This window comes from Erinaceus europaeus, chromosome 3 (assembly GCF_950295315.1).
Source record: "Erinaceus europaeus chromosome 3, mEriEur2.1, whole genome shotgun sequence".
Classification (NCBI taxonomy): Eukaryota; Metazoa; Chordata; class Mammalia; order Eulipotyphla; family Erinaceidae; genus Erinaceus; species Erinaceus europaeus.
The window spans coordinates 69524964-69550388 of record NC_080164.1 but is presented as its reverse complement, the minus strand read 5'-3'; the positions used below and the strand labels follow the sequence as shown (position 1 = coordinate 69550388).

Genomic DNA, 25425 nt, shown 5'->3' with positions numbered 1-25425 from the left:
ATCCTTACGCCAGTCCGTGCACTTAACCTGCTGCGCTACCGCCCGACTCCCTCAAAATGTACAGTTTTAAAGTCTACAGTTCACTGACAATAAGTGATCTCACATTATGCAGGTATATCACAACTCGCACATCTCCGGAACTTTAATCTGGCCAGGCCAAAACTGTGTCCATGAAATACTAATTCTCCAAGTCTCCTTTGCCCAGGCTCTGGCAGTTATCATTCCACTTTCTATCTCTAAGAATTTGCTGACTGTGAGTCCCTCATATAAATGCAGTCGTGCAGTATCTGTCCTTCTGTTTCAGTCAGCATAATGAGCTCAAGGTTGATCAGAAGAATTTCCTTCTCTTTGAGGCTGAATAATATTATATGTTTATGTGACCTTCTGTTGTTCTGTTCAACCATAGATGAACACTGGGTTTCCATCTTTCTACCATTGTGAATAGTGAGGCTATGAACATGGAGGTGACGCCCTCTTCAGAGCTGAAGTTAAAAAAAAAAAAGTGCATTTTAGTGGCTGGATGGTGGTGCACCTGATTGAGCACATACATTAAGGTGCAGAAGGACCCAGGTTCAAGCCTCCAGTACACACCTGTGGGGAGGGGGGGAGTGCTATAAGTGGTGAAGCAGTGTTGCAGATCTCTCTCTCCCCTTTCCCCCCCTCCTTCCCTCCCTCTAGATTTCTTTATCCAAAATAAATAAGTAAAAGTAGTTTCAAAAATTAAAAAAACTGTACATTTTGTGTTTTCTGTATTTCACCACAATTTTGATTTAAAAAATAGATGTGCCAAAACAGTAAGGGTGTGGAGCAGGGCTACCTGGGACTCTGCTTAGGCGCCATCTCTTTCCTGCAATTGAGCAGAGTGGCTTAACTGGGGTCAAGTGGCGGGGATGGGGCAAGGAAATGGTAGCCTTGGGAAAGAAGAGGACGTTAGTGTAGACAGGAAACACTTAAGGGTAAACATATAAAGCAGAGAAGATATGGTTGTTATAGAGTAACTGTTAGTTGTGTGGTCCAGGAGATGGTGCAGTGGGTAAAGCATTGGACTCTCAAGCCTGAGGTCCTCAGTTCAACTCCTGGCAGCACATGTGTGATATCTCGTTCTTTCTCTCTCCTCCCATCTTTCTCATTAATAAATAAATAAAATCTTTTTTTAAAAAAGAGTAACTGATAGTCATTTGTAGATGTTCCGTTTGTGACTAAGCAACCTCAGTCATCCAAACAGGGTTCCAGAACCTCAAAATCATACTGAAAGTGACACTCTTCCTTGATCATGCTTTGTCCGGGGACACCTGGTCAAGAGCATGGCTTGACTAGATTCTCTCTCGTTTGTCTTGGGCACACAGGAAGCCGCCACTTCCTGTGGAGCATAGACCTGGAGTAATGCATCATTAAGTGATTTGACACTGCATTTTTTCATCTCTTAAACCTCTAAACAGATTCCATCTGGAAGACATTAAGCACATGCCTTTTTGCAGATGTGTTAACCCTATTTTAATTATGATACAAGTCTCAACTGCTCAATGGCACTTCTTGAAAATCTGTCTCTAAAATATGCCTGCCATTTACTGGACGGGACATGAATGTAAAAATGGAGCTGGAGTTGCAAAATACCTCTTCCTCTTTTGCCTCAGACCCATGCCACTGCCCATCGAAGATCTCAGTCACAAAGCGAGATGATCTCAGAGAAAGATGAATTGACTCCATAAAAGAACCACCTAAAACTTTAAACCACAAGAGTAATATGTCAGTGCATTTGCAAAATATGGGTTTGGGAGTTCTGACTTCAGACCCCTTCTGTTTGGAGGCCAGCAGCCTGTGGGTAATGGTGATTCAGATTCTCCATGGTCTCCACCCTGGATCTCAGCCACTGCATCCTCTGCCTCTGGTTCTCCCAGCAGGGTCTGGCCCTCTGGACACCCTACAAGTGTTTCTGCTTGGTGTGCTGGCTGGCATGGAGCACCACAGATGGGCAGGACTCCAGGAAATGTGTGAATGAACCAAGAAACCAGGGAATGTGGCTCTGAGGGGTGAAGGAATCCCACAGACAGGAGAGGAAACCAGATCAGTGGGCCTGCCAAGCCTAGAGCCAGGGCCTGGAAGAATAGAAGCTCTGGCAGTGAGGTAGACTCTGTGGACTGTGGGTTGCATTCCTGCATTGTTACTTCATCTTTCACATCTGTGCCTTGATTCTCTGGGGGAGACTTATAGGAAGAACTATGGTGCTTTCATTGGGTTCCTGATTCCTCCAGACTCTACGTAAGAGGCGAGTGTGTATTTGAATGAACAGATAGATGAATAAATCAATGTTCTCCTTGAGAATGTCATGGACATTTTGGGGTTGAAGACTTGAGATAAACAGAAGCTTCCAAGAACTGGGTGTGGCTAAAAAGTCTTAAAGTGTGATTTGAAGGTCAAAGCAGTTCTAATATTCACACATTTGTCTACAGTGAACTTTTTCATTTGTTTCTGGGCATCTAATAACTTCATCATGTGAACACCTGCAAATTTCAGATTTCTTCCTTTCAACAACATACTCAAGAGCTTTACTGAGTCCTCAATAATTTTTGTTAATATTTTTATTGGTGGTTCAATAATGGTTTATAAGATTACAGGGCAATAGTACCACATTGCACCCACCACCAAAGTTCTGCACCTCCATCTTACTTTTTCTTAATGTAGTACATAAAAATACAATTTGTGTGCTACAGATGGAGTCTTCCAATGCAGAACACTTAATAATTTTTAAATGTATGAAAGGTCACTGAGTGCTGGGGAGACAACATAATGATAATGCAAAAGACTTGCATGTCTGAGGCTCTGAGTTCCTGGCTTTAGCTGATAATATCACCATTAACTAGAGATGAGAAATGCTCTTCTCCCCCCTTCCTTCCTCCCTCCTTCCTTTTTCCCTTTTTTCCCTCTCTAGAACTTTCTCATTAAAATAAGTAAATGAAATATGAAAGTTTTTTTAATGGAAAGTAAGTAAGGGCTTGCTGGGATCCAGAAGTCTGAAAACCTAGAGCCCAAAGCATGAGGGTTATAGTAATCACCTACTTTCTCTCTCTTTGGCAGGAAAAACTGTATAGGAAATCTAATGGATGAAGATGAGAAAGACAGGGCAAAGAGGTAAGAAGGTTTTTGTCTTCTTGTGTTCTATGCAGTCTGCCAGCTTAAACTTTGCTTGTCTCCACTCAGGACAGATGAAAGATCTGCAAGATATGAAGCTGGGGAGGGGGGGCACAATGTTTGTGTTCAGGCTCCTTGAAATACCGCAATCATCTATTTTTAAAAAGTTTGGGGCTCTCTCTTCTGATAGAGTAGGTCTTTGAAGAATGCTCTAGGGGCAAGGTGGTGGTGCACTTGGTTGAGTGCACACGTTACAATCATCAGGGACCTGGGTTTGAGGCCCTGGCCCCCATAGCTTTCCTATTTTTTAACCTTCTGGGAGTATGGACCCAAGATCATTGTGGGATGCAGAAGGTGGAAGGTCTGGCTTCTGTAATTGCTTCCCCGATGAACATGGGCGTTGACAGGTCGATCCATACTCCCAGCCTGTCTCTTTCGCTAGTGGGGAAGGGCTCTGGGGAAGCGGAGCTCCAGGGCACATTGGTGGGGTTGTTATCCAATAATAAATTTTAAAATGTGGGGAGACGGGCGGTATAGCAGCGGGTTAAGTGTAGATCCGGGTTAGAGCCCCCGGCTCCCCACCTGCAGGGGAGTCGCTTCACAAGCAGTGAAGCAGGTCTGCAGGTGTCTGTCTTTCTCTCCCCCTCTCTGTCTTCCCCTCCTCTCTCCACTTCTGTCTGTCCTACCCAACAAAAACGACATCAGTAACAACAACAATAATAACTACAAAAGTAAAACAGGGGCAACAAAAGGGGGGGAAGCAAAATTCTTAAAAGAATATTAGTATCAATATTATTAAAGCTAACATGCTTTCTCGAGATGATATATGGTCCCAGGGAACAGGAGATAGCATAACGGTTATGCAAAAAGAGTTTGATGCCTGAGGCATGTTCAATCCCCAGCACCACCATAAATCAGAGCTGAAGGATGCTCTGGTAAAAAAAAAAAAAAAAAAGATAGACTTAACCCACTACAGTTAATTCTCATTCATTCCCTTTTTATTTTTATTTATTTTGTATAGAGACAAAAGAAATGAGGAAAGGGGGAGACAGGGAAGAGAGAAAGACCTGTAGATAAAAAAAAAAAAAAAAAATTTGGACCAGTTCCCTTATTATTATTTTGGTGGTGCCGGGGCCTCATATGTGCATGTGATTCCACCACTCTTGAGCTGTCATTTCATTCTTTTTATTATTTTTTAATCATTTTTTCTTTTTAAAATATGGTTTTATCAATTTATTTTATGGATAGAGGCAGAGAGAAATGAAGAGGGAAGGGGAGTGGGAAAGGAGAAAGAAGCATGTGCAACAGTGCTTTGCTTATGCAGCTTCCCCCCACAGGTGAGGACTGGGGGCTTGAACCTGGATCCTTAGGCACTGTAATGTGTGTGCTCAACCAGGTGCTCCACCACCTGGCCCCCCTTTCATTCTTTTTGACTTTCAGCTAGAGAAAATTAAACCAACTAATTGAGGAGGGAGAGAAATGTCGCAAGGTCACCCTCTGTCTATCGAGCTACCCCAGTGTTGTGATGGACCCATATTGTGCCAGGGCTCAAATCCAAGGCTTGGCCCATAATAAAGTTACTGTGTGAGCTATCTTCCCAGCTCCTGGATTCTTCTTCTGCACCTGATTTGCCAAGTGACTTATACACTTTAACATGACCCTGCATCGAGCCTGTTGGTATCAGCCTTCTTTCAGAAGCATCTTGTTACAGCCTGGCAAGGTGGCCTGGTTGGAATCAGGAAGGCTGGGTTCAAATTCTGGCTCTACTCTTGAGGAACTAAGTGCCTTTGGACTGTGACAGCTGTAATTGTCTCCATACACTGAACATGCAGTAACCATGTGCCATCCTGTATATATGATCTCAGTGTCCTCACATCTAAGTAGAGATGCCACAGCCACCTGGAATTGCTACAAAGTCAACCAAAATCCTAGCTTGGTAGCTGTCAGGCCAGGGCTGTTATCAGCCCTTCACCAGACATTTATATTGAATAGGTGGGTATTATCCATTTCATATAATCCACTGAATTGGCAGTTAGCTGTACTGGGTTCTAGGAAAAGAAAGATGACTAAGGGGCTACCTACCCAGGACTGAGTGCCTAGGTGTATGGAGGCCATTGGTAGGTGGCTATAAGTCATCAGGTTGCCAAAGACAAGCCCAGAATTGTGTGACACAGATGTCCTCTCTCAGGAAACTCTTCACTCAGGCCCAGGGACCAGCCACCTTCATCCTATCTTAGTTCTCTCTGCTCCTGCCCACTAGTTGTGCACAGTCCTCTGTGACACCCCCTCCCCCACGTGCCTGCATAGCTACAGTGTTGACCTGAGTCCTTCGAAGACCCCATCTGGCTGTCACTTACAAAGTCCTCACCTTGCAATTGATCCTCAGGGCTGCTGGCAGAGGAGTCCTTGCTGATGTTCCCATGCCACAGGCTCCTGCAGGACTTGCTGGGCCAGTCTGAGGTGTTGGTGGACCATCCCAACAGGTGGTGACTCCCCACAAACATGAGGAAGAGACATGGGCACTGCTACAAGCAGTCCTTCAGAAGCTCCAATCAGGCAGAGGGGCAGTCCTTCCAGGCATGATGGGCCCACCTGTTATGAAACCTCATATGGGTCCCCCTGTGGGGATACCTCTGGAAGACAAACTCCAATGGGCATGCCCCTTCCAAGGATGTAGCCCCACCCCCTGAGTTGAGAGGCCCCTCCCCCAGCCCAGGAATGTGTTCTCCAAGACCCTAGACTCATCTTGACCTTCCTCAGCTCTCTGTCTATTTCCCATAAGGCTGTACATAGTCCTTTTATTCCCTTGTAGCCTGTGAAACTATCTCATAGTAGAATCTTCAAAAGAAAAAAAAAAAATCTTCCTCTTGCTCATGGTGAGTCCCTCAGAGGTGTTTGTTCTTCCATATCGCCCAGGACAGGAGAAGGGTGCAGTGCCCCTACCACCAGCCACTCCTAACCTGCCAGGCCTGAATCTGTGGGGCCCTAGGGTGAGAGGGAAGAGGGTAGGAGTGATAGGGGAGTATGTGTCAGCTTTTAATTCCCCACGTATTTTCTTGAGAGAAAGAAAGAGAAGAAAAGAAAAGAAATTGGGTTGGTGAAAAAGCTCACTTGGCTAGTGTGCAGCTTTTCCATGTATGCAACCCAAGATTTGAACCCAGCCCCCACACAGTGAAGGAAACTTTGGTGCTGTGGTTTCTCTCTCCCTCTACTTCTCTGTCTCTACCCCTACCCAAAAAGAAGAAGAAGGAGGAGGAGGAGGAGGAAGAGAAGGAAGGAAGGAAGGAAGGAAGGAAGGAAGGAAGGAAGGAAGGAAGGAAGGAAGGAATCACTGAGCAAGACAAAGAACCAGGGGTGTAGATGAAAGAGTCAACATGAAGCCTGGGATTATTGAGGTTGGTGATGACTGTGGGGGTTTATCATCATCATAACTACTTTTCTATATGTGGTAACATCCTGGAATAAAGATTTAGACTCCCAGCTTATCCTGAGATAACAAACCTTTGCGTAGAACTAGAAACCAGGTCTCCTCATAGTACACTTTTCAAACTTTAGGCCACAGTATAGGGGCTGCAAAATCCACGTGTGTTTCAAGCAACATGCAGCCAAAACCAGACTCAATTGGTGTGGACTCCTCTAGCCCTTGCTCGAGGGAGGGCCAACTTCAATTCTGAGCTCTGATGTCCTCCCAAGTTGTTGCGAAGTGAGGACAGGAGGCAGCCACCTGATCTTCATTCCTATCTTACTTTGTGCAGGACACTTCTCCCCAACTCTCACTTCCTCACCTGAAACATGAAGATGACCATTTCTGTCTTGCCCCCCTTAATTATTTTCCGACTTAATCACAAAATACAAGACGCAGTCTTCGTTATTGTTGTATGTTTGTTTCTGTTCTTACCACCAAGGTAATCTCAACACCTGCACTATACTCGTGGTGGCTTTTTTTTTTTAAGTTTATTTATTTTCCATTTTGTTGCCCTTGTCGTAGTTATTGTTGTTGTTGTTGTTATTGATGTCGTCATTGTTAGATAGGACAGAGAGAAATGGAGAGAAGACAGAGAGGGAGAGAGAAAGATAGATACCTACAGACCTGCTTCACTGCCTGTGAAGGGACACCTCCGTAGGTGGGGAGCTGGGGCCTTGAACCGGGATCCTTACGCTGGTCCTTGTGCTTCACGCCACGTGCGCTTAACCCGCTGTGCTACCGCCAGACTCCCGGCTTTTTTTTTTAAGACAGAGAAATTGAGAGGGAAAGGGTAATAAGAAAGGAAGGAGAGACAGACAGACAGACAGACATAGACATCTGCAGCACTGCTTCACTTCTTGTGAAGTTTCCCCCTGCAGATGGGAACCAGGGGCTTGAACCAGTGCATGGTAATTTCTGTGTTCTACTGGGTGCACCACCACCTGGCTTCAAGAAGCACTTTTTAAAAAAAATATGCATCACTACATTTGTGTGAAAATATAGACTCCCTTTGTAATAATATATTTAAAAATATTCTCAACTGGCAATGAAGCGCTCACTGAGCTTCCTGTCTTCCTTTAAGACAGCACCAAGTGCCTGTGACCTCTCAGCATTCCTTTGAAATTTGCATCAGACTTGTTACCATTTCACAGGTGAGGACACTAAACCTCAAGAAGCCTGCCAAACATCATAAAGCTGTAATCAATGGCAGAGTGAAGGTTAGCTACAGCTTTCCTAAGCTTTAGGTTCTGTTCTGATCCTCTGAGATAAAATATCTTTATATAGTAACTACAGCTGGTCCTTGAACAATAGAGATTTAAACTGTAGGGGGTACACATAGATGAGGATTTATTTGGGGGGGGCTTCAGGGTTACTGATGGAGCTTGATGTCAGCACTACGAATCCACTCCTCTTGGTGGCCTTTTTTTTTTTTTTTAATTTTATTAGATACAACAGAGAGAAATTGAGAGAGGAAGGGGAGATAGAGAGGGAGAGAGAAAAATAGACACCTGCAGACCTGCTTCACCATTTGTGAAGCATCCTCCTTGGAGGTGGGGAGCTGGGGCTCAAACCTGGATCTTTGTGTAGATGCTTGTGCTTCGTACCATGTGCACTTAACCAGGTGTGCCACTGCCCAGCCCCTGAGGATGTTTTTCTCTAGCCCTGGGCTCCATATTCCTGGATCCAGTCAAACGTGATGTAGGACCCACAGACACAGATGCTCAGCTATTAGGGATTTGAGCATCTTTGAAACTTGGTGTGGGTGGAGAGGTTCAGTTCCCCTAGCCCCTGAGTTTTTCACAGATCAGCTGTTTTTCAGTCTGTCTGGCAGGCCTGGAATAAGAGGTTTATCCTGATGTGACTTTGGGGTCTATAGGAGTCTTTCCGTGGTCATTGTCGTTTTCCTTTTGCCACTGGTCTAGCTCTACCTCTCTTACTTCACTGCTTGCCTTGAAATCACATGCAGAGAAAATGCATGTTTGGGCTCCACCACACATAACAGTCACCAAATATAAGCATTCTGATAAAATCTGGGCCCAAGGGGATCAGGCGGTAGTGTAGCTGGTTAAGCGCACATGGCACAAAGCACAAGGACAGGCTAAAGGATCTCGGTTTGAGCCTCCGGCTCCTTGCCTATAGAGAGGGTTGCTTCATAAGTGGTGAAGCAGGTCTGCAGGTGTCTATCTTTTTCTCCCCCTCTCTGTCTTTCCCTCCTCTCTCGATTTCTTTCTGTCCTATCCAACAATAACAACAACAGTAATAACGAGGACAACAAGGGCAACAAAATGGGGAAAAAATTACCTCCAGGAGCTGTGGATTGGTGGTGCAGGCACCAAGCCCCAGTGATAGCCCTGGAGGCAAAAAAAAAAAAAAAAAATCTGGGCCCAAAGTACTTAGAAATCTATCGGAGTGGGTGCAGTTTCTCCCATGCATGCCTACCCCTACACTTCCTTGGACACACTCCGCTTTCTTGGACACACTCCCCAAACTGCCTATGTGGAAACTTCCCTGTTCAGATGCAGGGCATGAGACCCTCATTCTCTCTCTCATCTTCAGATAGGGATATGGCTTTAGAGTAATACCCAGATCTCACGCAGGAATTACAACAGTAATGCAGTTTCCTTCACAGCACTTAAAGCAAGGCCATTATAAACACAATGCTAGAATGGCAAGATAGCTCATCTGGGAGGGTGCTTGCTGTGTCAAGCATACCCTAGTTTCAAAGCCTGGCCTCTACCATACTAGAGGAAGTTTCAGTGCTTTTCTCTTCCCTCCCTCTCTTCTTTGTCTCTCTGTCTCTGTCTCTCTATTTGGGAAAAAGTTGACCAGAACAGTGAAGTGCCAGCAGAAGAATCATACACAAACACATCTCTAAGATTATATTTGTTCCCCCCAATCCCACCTGGAAGCCTAATGTGAATGTTGTTCACTCACATGATTTTGATGATATTAACAAAGGTTAACTTAAAATCAAAACTTATTGTCTCTGGAGTCCATGAACTATATTAGGCAAGGTTTTCAAAGTTCTAGGGATGTTGCAGTTGTCTGGATTGCTTGATCGAGTCTTTTGAACCTGGATATGTTTCTATTTTGTTCTTTGAATTTCTATGTAAATCTTGTGAGTATTAGAATTGTGTGCTGTGGCGGGGCGGAGGAGCACATGTAAAAACATAGTACATGTACTCATAAAGGAAGCAGTTTGATTGAGAGACATTTGCAGTCCCTAGATAATGAGGTTCACAGATTGCCATTGTGTTACAGTGATAAGCATATCTGCCTGATTGTGACATACTTTTATGGTGTGTGTGTGTGTGTGTGTGTGTGTGTGTGTGTGTGTGTGTGTGTGTGTGTTCACTTAGGAAGTGGTGTATGTGACTAGAAGTGTGAAAGCTTAGAATCAGACAGGCCTGACTTTGATTTCTCCCTGCTTTTACTTTCTGTTTGTGAATAAGCTACTCAGGTTTTTTTCCTCTGCAAAGCAGTTTAACAATTATAGCAATATTTTCCTAGCGTTGTAGCAATCATTGGAACTGTGTGCAAGCCCCTAGCATAGTGTATGCTACAAAGTGCTTATGAGATAAGGTAAAGGATATGGAGTGGACCAACAAGATAGCTCACCTGGACGGTGTACCTGCTTTATCATGTGCACTTAATTCAAGTTCAAGCACAGCCCCCAATGTACTGGGGGAAAGTTTCACTGCTGTGGGGCCCCATCCCCTTTTTCTTTCTTTTTATTTGGGGGAATTAATGGTTTACAGTAGATACAGTTGTTGGTCCATGTATAAAATTTCTCACCAGCCTAGGTCTTCCATGATGCATCAGGACCTCAGAGCCCCACTCTGCCCCCCCACAGCATCACCACTCCCCCTAGAGTTCTTTATTTTGGAGTAATACACTAACCCCAGTCCAAGTTCTGCTTTGTTTTTCCCCTTCTATTCTTATTTCTCAACTTCTGTGTATGAGTGAGTTCGTTCCATATTCATCCTTCTCTTTCTGGCTTGTTTCTCTTAACATGATTCCTTCAAGCTTCATCCAAGATGAGGTAAAGAAGGTGAATTCATCATTCTTAATAGCTGAGTAGTATTCCATTGTGTATATAGACCACAACTTGTTCAGCCACTCATCTGTTGTTGAATACCTGGGTTGCTTCCAGGTTTTGGCTATTACAAATTGTGCTGCTAAGAACATGGGTATACACACATCTTTTTGGATAGGTGTATTTGGTTCCTTAGGATATATCCCCAGGAGAGTAATTGCAGGATCATAGTGTAGGTCCATTTCTAGCCTTCTGAGAGTTCTCCAGACTGTTCTCCTCAGAGGCTGGAGGAATTTACATTCCCACCAGCAGTGCAGGAGGGTTCCTTTGTCCCCACAACCCCTCCAGCATTTGTTGCTGCTACCTTTTCTGATGTATGACATTCTCACAGGAGTGAAGTGGTATCTCACTGTTGTCTTTATTTGCATTATTCTGACAATCAATGACTTGGAGAATTTTTTCATGTTTATTGGCTTTTTGGATCTCTTCTTTAGTGAATATTCTGTTCATATCCTCTCCCCACTTTAGATGGGGCCATTTGTTTTCTTGTTGGTGAGCTATTTCTATATTCTGTTTATTAATATCTGATGTATGGCATGTATAGATCTTCTCCCATTCTGTAAGGGAATCTCTTTGTTTGGGAGATGGTTTCTTTTGCTATACAGAAGCTTTTCAATTGGACGAAGTCCCACTGGCTTATTTTTGTGTTTTTCTTCCTTGCAATTATACTTGTGTCACTGAAAATGCTTATAAATTAGGTTTTGGGAGTCGAGCAGTAGCACAGCGGGTTAAGCGCACAGGGCACAAAGCACAAGGACCGCTTAAGGATCCCAGTTCAAGCCGCCGTCTCCCCACCTGCAGGGGAGTCACTTCACAAGCGGTGAAGAGGTCTGCAGGTGTCTGTCTTTCTCTCCCCCTGTCTTCCTCTCCTCTCTCCATTTCTCTGTATTCTATCCATCAATGATGACATCAATAACAACAATAATAACTACAATAAAACAACAAGAGTGACAAAAGGGAATAAATAAATATTAAAAAATAATAAATAAAAAATAAAATTAGGTTTTATTTTAAAAAATTATAGATAGAAATTAGAAGTGATGGGGAGCTAGAGGGGGAAGAGACAGAGAGATAGCTGCAGCCCCACTTCACCACTCATGAAGCTTTCCACCTGTGGGTGGGGACCAGGGGCTTGAACCTGGGTCCTTGGATATTGTAATGTTAGTGCTTAATCAGTTGTGCCACCACCTGACTCTTTGATGCCCTTAAAATCTAGATGGAAAAGGGAGCTGCCAGTATTTTCCTCTAATAATTTGATAGTTTTTGATCTAACGTCCAAATCCTTTATCTATTTGGAGTTTAATTTTCTATGTGGTAAAATGTAGTGATTCAGTTTCATTCTTCTGCATGTTTCAATCGAGTTTTCTCAACATGATTTGTTGAAGAACCTCTACTTTCTCCATTTAATAGCTTGAGCCTTCTTTTCAAAAATTATATGTCCATAGGTGTGGGGGCTATCTTTTTTTAGAATTATTTTTATTTATTTATTGGATAGAGACAGCCAGAAATTGAGAAAGAAAGGGGAGATAGAGACAGAGACACCTGCAGCCCAGCTTCACCACTCGCAAAGATTTCCCCCTGCAGGTGGGGACCAGGGGCTCAAACCCAAGTCCTTGTACATTATAACATGTGCCACCACCTGGACTCTTGTGTCTTTCTTTATAACTGAAAAAGTTGGCTCAGAGTAGTGAACCCTAGTGGTTACAATAAACAAATAAACGGAACACTCGTATGCCAGGGCATCTCACCTGTATTTCTCTCTTATCCTCACATTTCCACACCACAGGTGATTTAACCACCCCATTTGGAATTTAAAAGGCTCAGTTTTAGAGATCACAGTGCCAGCCAGCAACAGGCAGAGATTTCACTTCATCAGTTTCTAAAATCTGACTCCTAATGACCTTTTGTGACATTCATTAAATGGAAAGTTGCCTCTCTTGATTTCCCGTGTGTTCAGGGAGTACGGACAGAGAGCCCTGGATAGGATCCTTCACTTTCCAAAGAAATCAGGTTTCTCTTATATTGCAGTGTGGTAAAATATAGCGCACTCTATTTTTCTTTTCTCTTCTTTCTTTTCCTTTCTTTCTCTTTTCCTTCCTTCCTTCCTTTCTTTTTTTCTTGCAAGTCCATGTTTCAGTTCTCTAAATTCCAACTATGAGTAAGACCATCCAGTAGTTGTCCTTCACTTCCTTACTTCACTAAGCACAGTCACTTCCACTTCCATCCACTTTGTCCCAAAGGACACAATATTGTCTTTTTTTTAATTGCCAAGTAGTACTCTGTTGAGTATGTCCCATAGCTGCTGTATCCAGTCATATGTCAGTGGGCTTTTAGATTGTTTCCTCTCATTACCTGTTGTGAATAATAACTGCTATGAACATTGGGATGTGTATGTCCCTTCTAACTAGTGTTTTCAAGTCTTATTTATAAATGCCCAAAACTGGTATTATTGGATCATAAGATATTTCCATTTTTATTTGTTTAAGAATTCGCACTACTTTTGTCCTTAATGGCTGTACCAGTTTGCGTTCCCACCAGCAGTTTAACAAGAGTTCCTCTTTCTCCACATCCTTGCCAACACTTATCACTTCCTGTTTTGTGGATGTAGGCCATTCTCACAGAGATGAGACTTACTCTGTTTGTTGGTAGAACTGAAAAATAAAAAAGTTTGTTTCTAGGTTCTTTACCCCAATAGCAAGTGAGCAGTTCAACAGCATTTGTTAAAATTATATTCTCTTATCAGCTGTGAAGTTGTCTTTCCATAGACTCATACATTTTCATGGAAAGAGGAAGGGGGAGGAGGGTGAGGGAGAGAGAGAGAGAGAGACAGAGAGAGGATAGGTATTAAGTTTAGTCTTGTGTTAAAAAGAATCAATAATGTCAGGCAAGATTAGCTGATTTGTGGGGTTCTCCATTGTAAATAGGTGTTCTGCAATATAAGCTAAAAACAAAACAAAAGACAAACAATTTCATTATTCTTTGGCCCTAATGTTCGATGTCAACACACATAAAATGTTTCAGGCAAGAGGGAGAAGTCAGAGTGCAGCAAGCAGATAGCCTGTCTGTGTAAATTTGCAGAAACAGATTCTGCAGATGGAAATGCTTTGGGGGCATTCAGGGACTGGTGGCTTTTTCTGGTCTCCCCAGATGTGGCTTGTTGACATAGACCAATGACTGAGACCATCCTGTCACCCTCCCACTGTTCCTTGTTAATGAAATGCAGCAGGATCTCAAATAATGTCATTTCCTTTAACGTTTATGATGGGGAGTTATGGGGGAAGTTCCAGCCAATGTTGAACAAAAAGATGGTATTCAAGGGCTTGATTTCATCATCCATTGCTCCAAATTTACAGCTTAGAAGAACCTGTAGGTAAGTTAAGTCAGCACTTCTTGTAAGCATATAGCCAGTGGAGAGGATACATGGGGTGTCCTGCCCTTAGAGAGCTCTCAGACAGCTTAGGTTCATGAAAACAAACATCAAGGAGAAAGAACATGTCCTGCAGGGTCTGTGTTGGACAAAACCAGGATTGTGATTCCAGTTTGTAAGTGGGCATGTAAATTCTGTAGATCTGAAAGAAGACTGGTCTAGGCGACAGAGCTTATAGCTGACGTAGAGGACGTGGGCTTCACGCACCCTTGCTGATACCTCAGAGAGCAGGCTCAGCACAGAATGGAGAAGCTAGGCCCTCTGCTGCCTGTCTTCATGTTCCCAGCAGAAGCCTCTTATGCTAATTTTGCTGTGATTTTCTTTCATAGCTTTTTTGATTGGGCTTCATATACAGCATGGTAAGCTCCAACACAGGGGGAAAAATGGCAGTGAAACATTTTTAAGGCTTCTTTTTTTGTTTGTTTTATTTAGTGATTAAGGCAGCAGCAGGCATTGTGAGAACATAGAGGTAACAGGACACATGATTCATTTCTATTTCCCTGTAATTTCCAGATGAGTGACTCTGGATTCGAAACAAAGGGAAAAGTAGAACTGTTTCTGCAGGCAGAATGCTAATTCTTACTGTGGCCCAGTAAATAGCGGAATGGAAAAGGGGCCTCCCTCCATTTGAAGCTTTTGATTTTTACCCTAGTAGGTCCTTGCATTGGCTAAGAAGAATTGTGAAGAGAAATGTGAGCCTGGTAGGTTTAGAAACCTGGGAATCTTAGCTCAGAGAAACTCAGAACCTCTCTAGGGACATCTGAGGCAAAAGAACATATTATTTAAAAATCCTTTCAATATATTTTTAATTGGAAAAGGATGGTCAGAAGTTTACCATTTTGAAAATGCTGCCTTTCTATATGTGTAAGCCCCTAGCATAGTGTAGGGCATATTTCTTCCTCTAAACACTCCTTTGAAATTTTGGTGAGAAGTTCCTAAAGATTATGCTCCAGTGAAATTCTCCCTGTGTAACTGTTAAGTAAGAATCACTAGGAAATTAGGCCAGCTTCCTATTTGGGCCCTGGCATTTTCTGACAACTCTAGTTAAAAGTAAAGATGCCCCCATTACATCTCAGGAGGGGAAAATGTTGCCTGGGCTGAGCTTTTTGTGCAAAGCAGAGCCCATTTAAGGCCAATAAGTCCCTTCTCAAGCCCAGGCCTGGTTCCTTGAGGCAGGGAAACATACCTCCTCTCCTCTATAGCAGGATTTAAATTTTTTTTTTTCCTCCAGGGTCATTGCTGGGCTCGGTGCCCGCACCACGAATCCACCGCTCCTGGAGGCCATCTTCTCCCCCCCCCCCGCCCTCCCCTCCACTTCACTGCCCCTGTCATTGCAGCCTCACTGTGGCCATTACTATTGACATTGTTGATGTTGTTCGTTGTTGGATAGGACAGAGAGAAATGGAGAGAGGAGGGGAAGACAGAGAGGGGGAGAGAAAGATAGACACCTGCAGACCCACTTCACCGCCTGTGAAGTGACTCCCCCACAGGTGGGGAGCCGCCGGGGGCTCAAACCGGGATCCTTTCACTGGTCCCTGCGCTTTGCGCCACATGCGCTTAACTCACTGCACCACCGCCCGATCCCCTAGAGCTGGATTATCCCTTACACAAAGCTGTCATCCCCCTAGTGCTATGCCAAGTCTCTGCAATAGAAAACATCCCAAGTTTCCAGGGTCCCCCAGGAAATGGAGGTTGGCATAAGCTCGACTTATCTGCTTTCATGAGGAAAGCATCTGCTTTTCATCACACTTAGATGAACCCAGCACCTGAGCTCAGTGGTACTTGCAGTCCCCACAGCTTTGGCATGTAGGGATGCTGCCTGGGTCTGTGAGGGGATTCATTGACCTTAAATGGGCCCTGCTTTACACCAGAGTTTCCCAGAATGTATTCTGGGAAACATTAGTTCTGGGAACCACCCTCCAAAACAATTTTGGCCATGCTATCTATGGCTTCTCCCTTTTGGAGTATTTCAGGAATCCTTTGCACATTACAGTGCTAAGACTGTAATTAACAAATAAGTGAACAGAATGTTCAATTTTACATAGCCCTGCATTTTAAAAGTTATCTTTTAAAAAGAAAAGTAGCAGAAAATAGCCTCCTCTATGATCTTCTTCCTCTTAGTGAATCTTCTTTTTATTTTTAATGTGGAACTAAGGAGTAAAAGGAGAGCGTCACGCATGCATGACACTGTTGAGTGATTTCCCTTGCCCAATTTTTCACTCCACCTACTTAGAGAAGTGAGAAGAGGAGAGAGGGAGAGACAGAGAGGTGAGAAGGAAAGCCACTGCCATTCTTCACCACCATCCATAGATTTCCCTTTGGTGTGCTGTCTGTGGTGCTCCTATATGGTGACAAAATCAAGCCTATTGTCTCTCACATAGCCTATTGTCTCTCACATGTTCTACTTGCTGGATTATTTCCCCTGTCCAAATAATTATTCATAATTTTCCATGGATGATCTTTTGCCTAATACTGTCTTATGCAGTAAGTATATTTACCTTATCCGCATCATTTTTGTGTGTTGTGTGTACACACACACACACACACACACACACACACACGTAGAATTTTATCCACAGTCAATATTTGAAAACCTGCAATGTCGCCTACTAAATTTTGTTAAGAAGGAAAGATCAAAACATCATTAATTGATGTAAAAAGGAATTTTATGAAATTCAAAGTCTGTTAATGATATAGACTCTGCATATTAGGAATAGGAGGGAGTTTCTTTAATTTTTGAAAAGCCATTTGCATGAAACCTACTTAATGGCAAAAGACTGTGTTTCCCCTAAAATGAGGAGGAAGACAGAGAGATGAGTTCTCAGTACTCCTTTTCAATATCACACTGTAACACCTACCCAGATCACAAGGTAGTATGAGAAATGAAAGACACGCTGACTAGAAAAAAATTGATATTTCCCTTGTTCACAGATGACATGAGTATGTACAAAGAATATCCCAAGAAGCTTACCAGAAAATTTAACTACTTAACAACTTTTTTCATAGGTGAATTTAATGGGATTATCAGGATACCAGGTCAATATAGACAAACAAATCGTCTTTCTCTAAGAAGGCAATAAAAATCATTCAAAACTAGCGTTAAAGGCACAGTACCACTTATAATTACTACTAAAAGAACAAAACATTTAGGTAGAACTCTAACAAAACCACTTTGAGATTTATTTGTGGAAATTATACCATAATCATACCAAGTAAAGGAAAACCTAAATAAGTGGTTTTAATGGTTTTAAATAAATAAGGTAAATCAGAAATTAGAAGACACAACAGAGTGAAGGTATCAGTTTCCCCAAAATTGGTTCATACATTTAAGGTTACCATGTTCAAGGATGTGGGTTCAAATTCCCAGTCCCCACCTGCAGAGAGGAAACTTCACAAGCTGTGAAACAGGGCTGCTGGTGTCTTCCTCTCTCCCTCACTATCTTCCCCTTCCATCTCAGTTTCTCTCTTTCACTATCCAATGAATAAATAAATAAAACATTTTTTTTAAAAAAAGAAGTAAACAAACTGTCTCTAAAACTTTGTGAGAACTATGGTGGTTATTATTGAGAGGGTAGGGGGCACAAAACTTTAGTGGTGGCCTGGTGTAGATCTATACCCTGTAATGTTATAATCTTATAAGCCACTGTTAATCACAACTTTAAAAAATGGCTTGAAGACATTTTTTTTTAAAAAGTTAAGGACTATATATTTGATGGGATACTAGTCTGAGGTTTAAAAAGGTGATATTATAAGTAAGTAAGATGGTGAAAGAAGGTTTCACTCATATGTGGAATGTACAGAAGTCAGACACATGAACTTACAAAAAGGAAAAAAAGAAAGAAGACTAAACTATCTCTAAGACTTTGTGAGAATTTTGATGGTTATAATTGGCAGGGCTTGGGGGGGGTTACAGAACTTTGGTGGTGGAGGAAACTATATCCATATAGTCTTATAATCTTGTAAACAATTGTTAAATCACTAATAAAAAATAGAAAGTAAGGGACCAGATAGCATAATGATTAATGGTTATGCAAAGAGACTCTCATGCCTGAGAGTCCCAGGTTCAATCTCCTGTACCACCATCAGCCAGAGCTGAGCAGTGCTCTGGCAAACAAAATTAAAAAAAGAAATAGAAATATACTAGAAAATGGAAAGGAGGAAAGGATGGAAGGAAGGAAAAATAGTTTTTTTTTAAATTTTTTATTAGTGACATAATATTGATTTACAAAATTACAAGGTAACTGGGGTACAATTCTGCGCCATTCCCACCACCAGAGTTCTGGATCCTCAATCCCTCCATTGTGAGCTACAGTAGTTCTCTTAAAGGTTGCAGGTATGGGTTAACTTATTTCTACAACTTTGTATATATTTGTAAATATTTGTCCATTTTGGGGGGGAAAATACTGTTAACTTGGACTTCATCAAAATGATTTTTTTTGTGTGAAAAGAACTATTTAGGCAAATTAGAAGAAAACACTGATCTTATGAAAGACATGTATTGCATCATAGAAAGAACTTTTAAAATTCAAGAGTACAGAAACAAATAACCCTACTTTAAAACAGTCAAAAGAAATGAATGGATGCTTCACCAAAAAGGATGTACAGATGGCACAAAGGCACATCAAAAGATGTTCCACATCATGAGCCATTAAAAGACATGCAGATCAGAAGCCCCGTGAAGTAGCTCCATACATCCCTTAGATTAGCTAAAAGAAAAGGTGCTGACAAACAGTAAGCCCATTGGGGATGTGGAACATCTGGATCCCACAACCTTGCTGGGGAGGAGGTAAAGAAGTACTCTGTTTTCCCACTCTGGAAAACAGCTTGGCAGTGTCTCATCATACACTTTTCTTGTGACCCAGCCACCCTCCTCCCAGGTTCATTGCTTCAGAGGACTGAACCTTAATTTCACACAAAAGCATGTACACAAGGGGGCCAAGTGATGCACACATTACAGTGTGCAAGGACCTAGGCTCGAGTCCCTAACCTCTACCTGCAGGGTGTGGAAAGCTTCACACGATGTCAAGCTCTGTTGCAAGATGTGTCTCTGTCTCCCTGACTTTCTTACACTTCCTTCTCAATTTCTCTGTCTCTGTCCAAAATAATTAAATGGATGATATTTTCCCCCACACTTATAGACATCTAATCTGAAGTCCCAGGTTCAGTTCCCAGCACCACCATAAGCCAGAGCTGAGCAGTGCTCTGGTCTCTTCCTTTCTGTATCTTTCTTTCTGTGTCTCTCATTAAAATAAATAAAGAAGGGAGTCGGGCGGTAGCACAATGGGTTAAGCACACGTGGCGCAAAGCGCAAGGACAGGCATAATGATCCCGGTTCAAGCCCCCGGCTCCCCACCTGCAGGGGAGTCACTTCACAGGTGGTGAAGCAGGTCTGCAGGTGTCTGTCTTTCTCTCCCCCTCTCTGTCTTCCTCTCCTATCTCCATTTCTCTCTGTCCTATCCAACAATGATGACATCAACAACAACAACAATAATAGTTACAACAACATTAAAAAAAAAAAACCAAGGGCAAGAAAATATAAAAGAGAGAGAGAGAAAAAATAAAAGAGGGTGAGGGTAGATAGCATAATAGTTATGCAAAGAGACTCATGCCTGAGACTCTGAAGTCCAAGGTTCAGTTCCCTGCACCACCGTAAGCCAGAGCTGAGCAGTGCTATGGTAAAAGAGAGAGGGAGAGAGAGACTGGCATATGTCTGCATATATTCATGCAATGAGCTACTACTAGGCAGCCAGACGGATGAAATATTGGGTTGTCTGAAAAGTCATGACACATTTTGCATAGAAAAACAAAAAAAATACATTGTAACTTTTCTGACGACCTAATATTAACGTACAAAAAATATGGATGAACCTCAAAAATGTTATGCTAGGTGAGAGTCAAAGACTATATATTATCTGATTCCATTTACATGAAATTCCATAAAAGGCAAAATTAAAACAATAGGAAATCATTGCTTTCCTCTTATTGTGGCCCTGAGGAGATGAACAGCAAAAGTGTAGGAAGAAACCCTTCAGGGTGGAGACATCATTTTATTTCCTTTTTCAGGGATTTATTGATTGATGATAGAAAGAGAGAGAACCAGAGTATCATTGTGACATATTCGATGCCAGGGATTGAACTCAGGACCTCACATATGCAAGTCTGGCATTTTACCCACTGTGCCACATCCTGGGCCACTATTTCTGTTTTGGTTTTGTTTTTGTTTTATGGTGGCTACACAATTGCCAAAATGCTCCCAGTTATACACATAAAGTGAACTTCATCAAATGTTAATAATGTTCTGAAAGAAGAAATGGAACCTCAAGGCAGATTGTGTGTCTTTTGCCTATTGCCCCAGTGTCTTATGTGAGGTAGTCTCAGACCTGCCACACAGACCTCCTTGTGGGAAATAAGGTCATGCTTGCCCGTTTCTTTCTCAAGCCTCAGAGCTCTGCTTCCAGCTGACAATGACCGATTTCCAGTGGGTACCATAGTGTGTCCCAGGCAGAGGCTGATGGAAACAAGCTTGTATTTCTGCCACTAATGATATAAGCCTTCATCCTGCTCTCTGCCAGGCTGTGTTCATTATTATTACACCCATTGAAGAAGAAAACGGAGTAATAACGAGCTGGTGTTATCAACTCACAAATAATTTATAATGGGCAAACTAGGACAGGAACTGAGCTTTTTTTGGCTAAGGAGGTTGCGTGTCATTCTTTAAAATCTAGGCCAAAAAATTATTTATAATGCATAGACAGCCACTCAAAAAGTTGAAAGGTTCCTTTTTCCTCTTCCATGTATTTGAATGTTGCTTTTTACCCTGGACTAGCAGAAAGGTACCTCAGTGTCTCAGTGCTGCAACAAAAATCAGACTGTAACAATGAGAGAGAACACAAGTGAAAACAGTGACTCATCAAAGGACAAGGCCTTTGTAGGAACCTATAAGGAGTGTGTGTATGTGTGCATGTGCGTGTGTGTGTGTGTGTGTGTGTGTGTGTGCGTGTCAGGAAAAAGAAGAGATTCATAGGTAAGGAGAGTGACCTTGCACTTTGCATAAGTGCTGAAGTACTCCTTAAGAAGCAGCCTGAACTGAGATAGCATTAGCAAAAGAAGTCTGCAAGTAGTATGTGTTTTAAATATTTAGTTATTGTTTTTAATTTGACAGGACAGAGATAAATTGAGGGAGCAGGAGAAAATAAAGAGGGGGAAAGACAGAGATATCTGCAGCCTTGCTTCACCACTCATTGTTTCCGCCCTGTACCTAGAGGTGAGGACCAGGGGCTTGAGCCTTGGTCCTTACACATTGGGAGCATGTGTGCTCAACCAACTGTGTCAGTGCCTGGTTGAAATAAACCCAGGCTGTGTGTAATTAGACAGAAAAGCCCAGTGCTTATGGCCACCATGGTATTTAGGAAAAGGATATTGGAACGTATGCCTATGTTTCCAGACAGAATTTCTTCTTTTTTTTCCTCCACTGTAGTATCTCCCAGGTCATTATTAATATTTAGTTTTATTTATTTGATTTTTTTCCTTTGGGGGAGGGATTAGTAGTTTATAGTCTACAGTAAAATACAGTAGTTTGTACATGTGTAAGATTTCTCAGTTTTCCACATAACACACTTAACACCACACCTAGGTCCTCTTCCGCCATCATGTTCTAGGATCTGAACACTCCCCCACCCCCACAAGCCCCAGAGTTCTTTACTTTGGTGCAATACACCCATTATTCTTTTTTAATTGATGAAATGCTTTGCAAGATTTACTGTCACATACTGATCAGTGAAATAGAAAATTGAGAGCTCAGAAGTAAGCCCCCACACCTATGGACATCTGATCTTTGGCAAAGATGCCCAGACTAATTAAATGGGGAAAGGATAGTCTCTTCAACAAATGGTATTGGAAAAATTGGGTTGAAACATGCAGAAGAATGAAAATTAACCATTCTATTTCACCAAACACAAAAGTAAATTCCAAGTGGATCAAGGACGTGGATGTTAGACCAGAAACTATCAGATACTTAGAGGAAAATATTGGTAGAACTCTTTTCCATCTAAATTTTAAAGGCGTTTTCAATTATATGAATCCAATTATTAAGAAGATGAAAATATTAATAAACCAATGGGACAACATCAAATTAAAAAGCTTTTGCACAGCAAAAGAAACCACCACCCAAACAAAAAGAATTCCCACAGAGTTGGAGAAGATGTATGTACATGCCATACATCAGACAAGAGGCTAATAACCAAAATATATAAAGAGCTTGCTAAACTCAACAACAAGAAAACAAATGGCTCCTCCCAAAAATGGGGAGAGGATATGTATAGAATATTCACCATAGAAGAGATCCAAAAGGCCAACAAATATATTTTTAAAAAAAATGTTTGAAGTCACTGGTTGTCAGAGAAATTCAAATAAAGACAACAGTGAGATACCACTTCACTCCTGTGAGAATGTCATACATCAGAAAAGGTAGCAGCAACAAATGCTGGAGAAGTTGTGGGGACAAAGGAACCCTCCTGCACTGCTGGTAGGAATGTCAATTAGTTCAACCCTTTAGAGAGCAGTCTGGAGACTTCTCAGAAGCATAGAAATGGACCTACCTTATGATCCTGCAGTTCCTCTCCTGGGGATATATCCTTAGGAATCAAACATACCCATCCAAAAAGATCTGTGTGCACCTATGTTCATAGCAACACAATTTTTTTTTTTCCCTCCAGGGTTATTGCTGGGCTCGGTGCCTGCACCATGAATCCACCGCTTCTGGAGGCCATTTTTCCCCCTTTTTTGTTGCCCTAGTTGTTGCAGCCTCGTTGTGGTTATTATTGCCATTGTTGACGTTGCTTTGTTGTTGGATAGGACAGAGAGAAATGGAGAGAGGAGGGGAAGATAGAGAGGGGGAGAGAAAGATAGACACCTGCAGACCCACTTCACCGCCTGTGAAGCGACTCCCCTGCAGGTGGGGAGCGGGGGGCTCAAACCGGGATCCTTACGCCGGTCCCTGCGCTTTGCGCCACGTGCGCTTAACCCACTGCGCCACCGCCCAACCCCCAGCAACACAATTTGTAATAGCTAAAACCTGAAAGCAACCCATGTGCCCAACAACAGATGAGTGGCTGAGCAAGTTGTGGTCTATATACACAATGGAATACTACTCAGCTATTAAAAATGGTGACTTCACCATTTTCAGCCCCTCTTGGGTGGAGCTTGAAGGAATCATGTTAAGACAGACAAGCCAGAAAGAGAAGGATGAATATGGGATGATCTCACTCATAGGCAGAAGTTGAAAAACAAAATCAGAAGGGAAAACACTAAGCAGAACTTGGACTGGAGTTGGTATATTGCACCAAAGTAAAAGGCTGTGGGGTAGGTAGGAGGAGAGAGTTCAGGTCCTGGAACAGGACAGCAGAGGAGGACCTAGTGGGGGTTGTATTGTTATATGGAAAACTGGGAAATGTTATGCATGTACAAACTTGTATTTTACTGTTGACTGTAAGCCATTAATCCCCCAATAAAGAAATTTTAAAAAAAGATTACTGTCACAAAGATACAGTCTGACATCTCTTCAAACTAAGTGGTAGCACACCAAATAGCTACCTTCTTCCTCCATAGGATCCTGGGATTCTAGCCCTCTTTCACCTCCATCCCACTTCCCCCTTTTAAATCCTTAGACTACATTTTGGCTGCTCCCCCAGGAATCTTGCTCAGCTCCCCAAGGAATCATTATCTCAACCCACAAGGAGCCTGGACCAATAGCAAAATTGAGTACCAAGTACAGACTAGTTCTATATGGGACCTCCTGTTCCTGTGATCAACGTTCTCCGCCAGAGTGATAGAGCTTAGTGAACCTACATGACGCATTACTGTCACCCAGTGTCCGTAGTTTACATTAATGTTCGCTTTTTTGGCATTGTGTGCTCTGTGGGTCTGGACAAATGTGTTACATGCACCAATCCCTGTATTATACAGAGTAATTTCACTGCCCCAAAAAGTCGTTGTGTTCTGCCTCCCCAAATCTCAGACAATTATTGAAAATTTAACTAGCACCTGCCTTTAAATAGTCCTGCCTTTCTAGAATGTTATATGGCTGGAATTATATAGTGTGTTGTCTTTTCAGATTGGTTTCTTTCACTTAGTAATATGCATTGATTGGTATTTATTTTTAAAAGGATTCTGCTTAGCAGCTTGGTAGCTGTAGTCCCTGTCATACACTGTCCCTGGGTTTGGCACAGTTAATAGATGTCTCCATGTAAGGTATCCTGTCTTTCCAGTAAGATAATGAACTCTGGGATAATGGCTAAAGCATTTGCATATGATGGACACCCAGAGACACTTGGCTCTTCCTTATGACTTGGTGAAAGAGGGGAGGACTTGGCTGGGTACTTGGTAGAGAAAGTGGTTCAAACCTAAGGAAGGACTCTCAAAGGAAGTCTCTCTGGATTACAAGCAACCAATTTGATAAACAGCAAGTCATTTGCTCTCTTTTAAGGGTAAAGCTCCATGAGGTTAGAATGAACAGTAGCTGGCAATGGAACAAATCTGTGTAAGATTTTGTATCTGAGTCACAACTTCCTTATTAATGCTGTCTCTCTTTGTAGCCAAGAGTCTAGCAAAACATTTTTCTGTCCCCATTACTCAGCTCTGAAATGTGGCAAGTGTTACTTTCTCTCAAAGAGTTTTGATAAGGGGCTGGCAAGATGGCTCATTCACTACTTTGCTGTGTGTGTGACCCAAGTTCAAGTATAAGTCTGGCCACCACAGCACTAAAGAAAGCTTTGGTCCTGTGGTTGTAGTTCCTCTCTGCCTGCCTATCTATCTATCTATCTATCTATCTATCTATCATCTATCTATCTATCATCTATCTATCTATCTCTCTATCTCTGTCTCCTTATGTCCCTCTCTCCTTTTCTGACCCTAAGGAAAAAAAAATAGTTTTGTTAAGATGTCAGCAACAGGGGCTTAGGTGGTAGCGCACTGGGTTTAGCATTAGCAAACATGGTGCAAAGCACAAGGACCGGCATAAGGATCCTGGTTCGAACCCCAGGCTCCCCACCTGTAGAAGGGTCTCTTCACAAGCAGTGAAGCAGGTCTGTAGGCATCTATCTTTCTCTCACCCTTTCTGTCTGCCCCTCCTCTCAATTTCTTTCTGTCCTATCCAACAACAATGACAGAAATAACAACAATTATAATAACCACAACAATGATAAAAAAAACAAGGGCAACAAAAGGGGAAAAGTAGCCTCCAGGAACAGTGGATTCATAGTACAGGCACTGAGCCCCAGCAATAACCCTGGAGGTAAAAAAAATAAATAA

At 42.4% G+C, this 25425-nt stretch overlaps 1 protein-coding gene across 12 annotated transcripts in view; it reads left to right on the top strand.

Moving 5' to 3' along the window:
• Positions 1-25425, top strand: part of NPAS2 (neuronal PAS domain protein 2) — a 226946-nt gene that overhangs the window by 99890 nt on the left and 101631 nt on the right. For all 12 annotated transcript variants that reach the window (XM_060187446.1, XM_060187447.1, XM_060187443.1 and 9 more), the window contains exon 2: positions 3076-3129. In XM_060187446.1, coding sequence (XP_060043429.1) covers positions 3098-3129 — 32 coding nt within the window. In that variant the 5' untranslated portion in view covers positions 3076-3097. The remainder of the gene's footprint in view (positions 1-3075; positions 3130-25425) is intronic.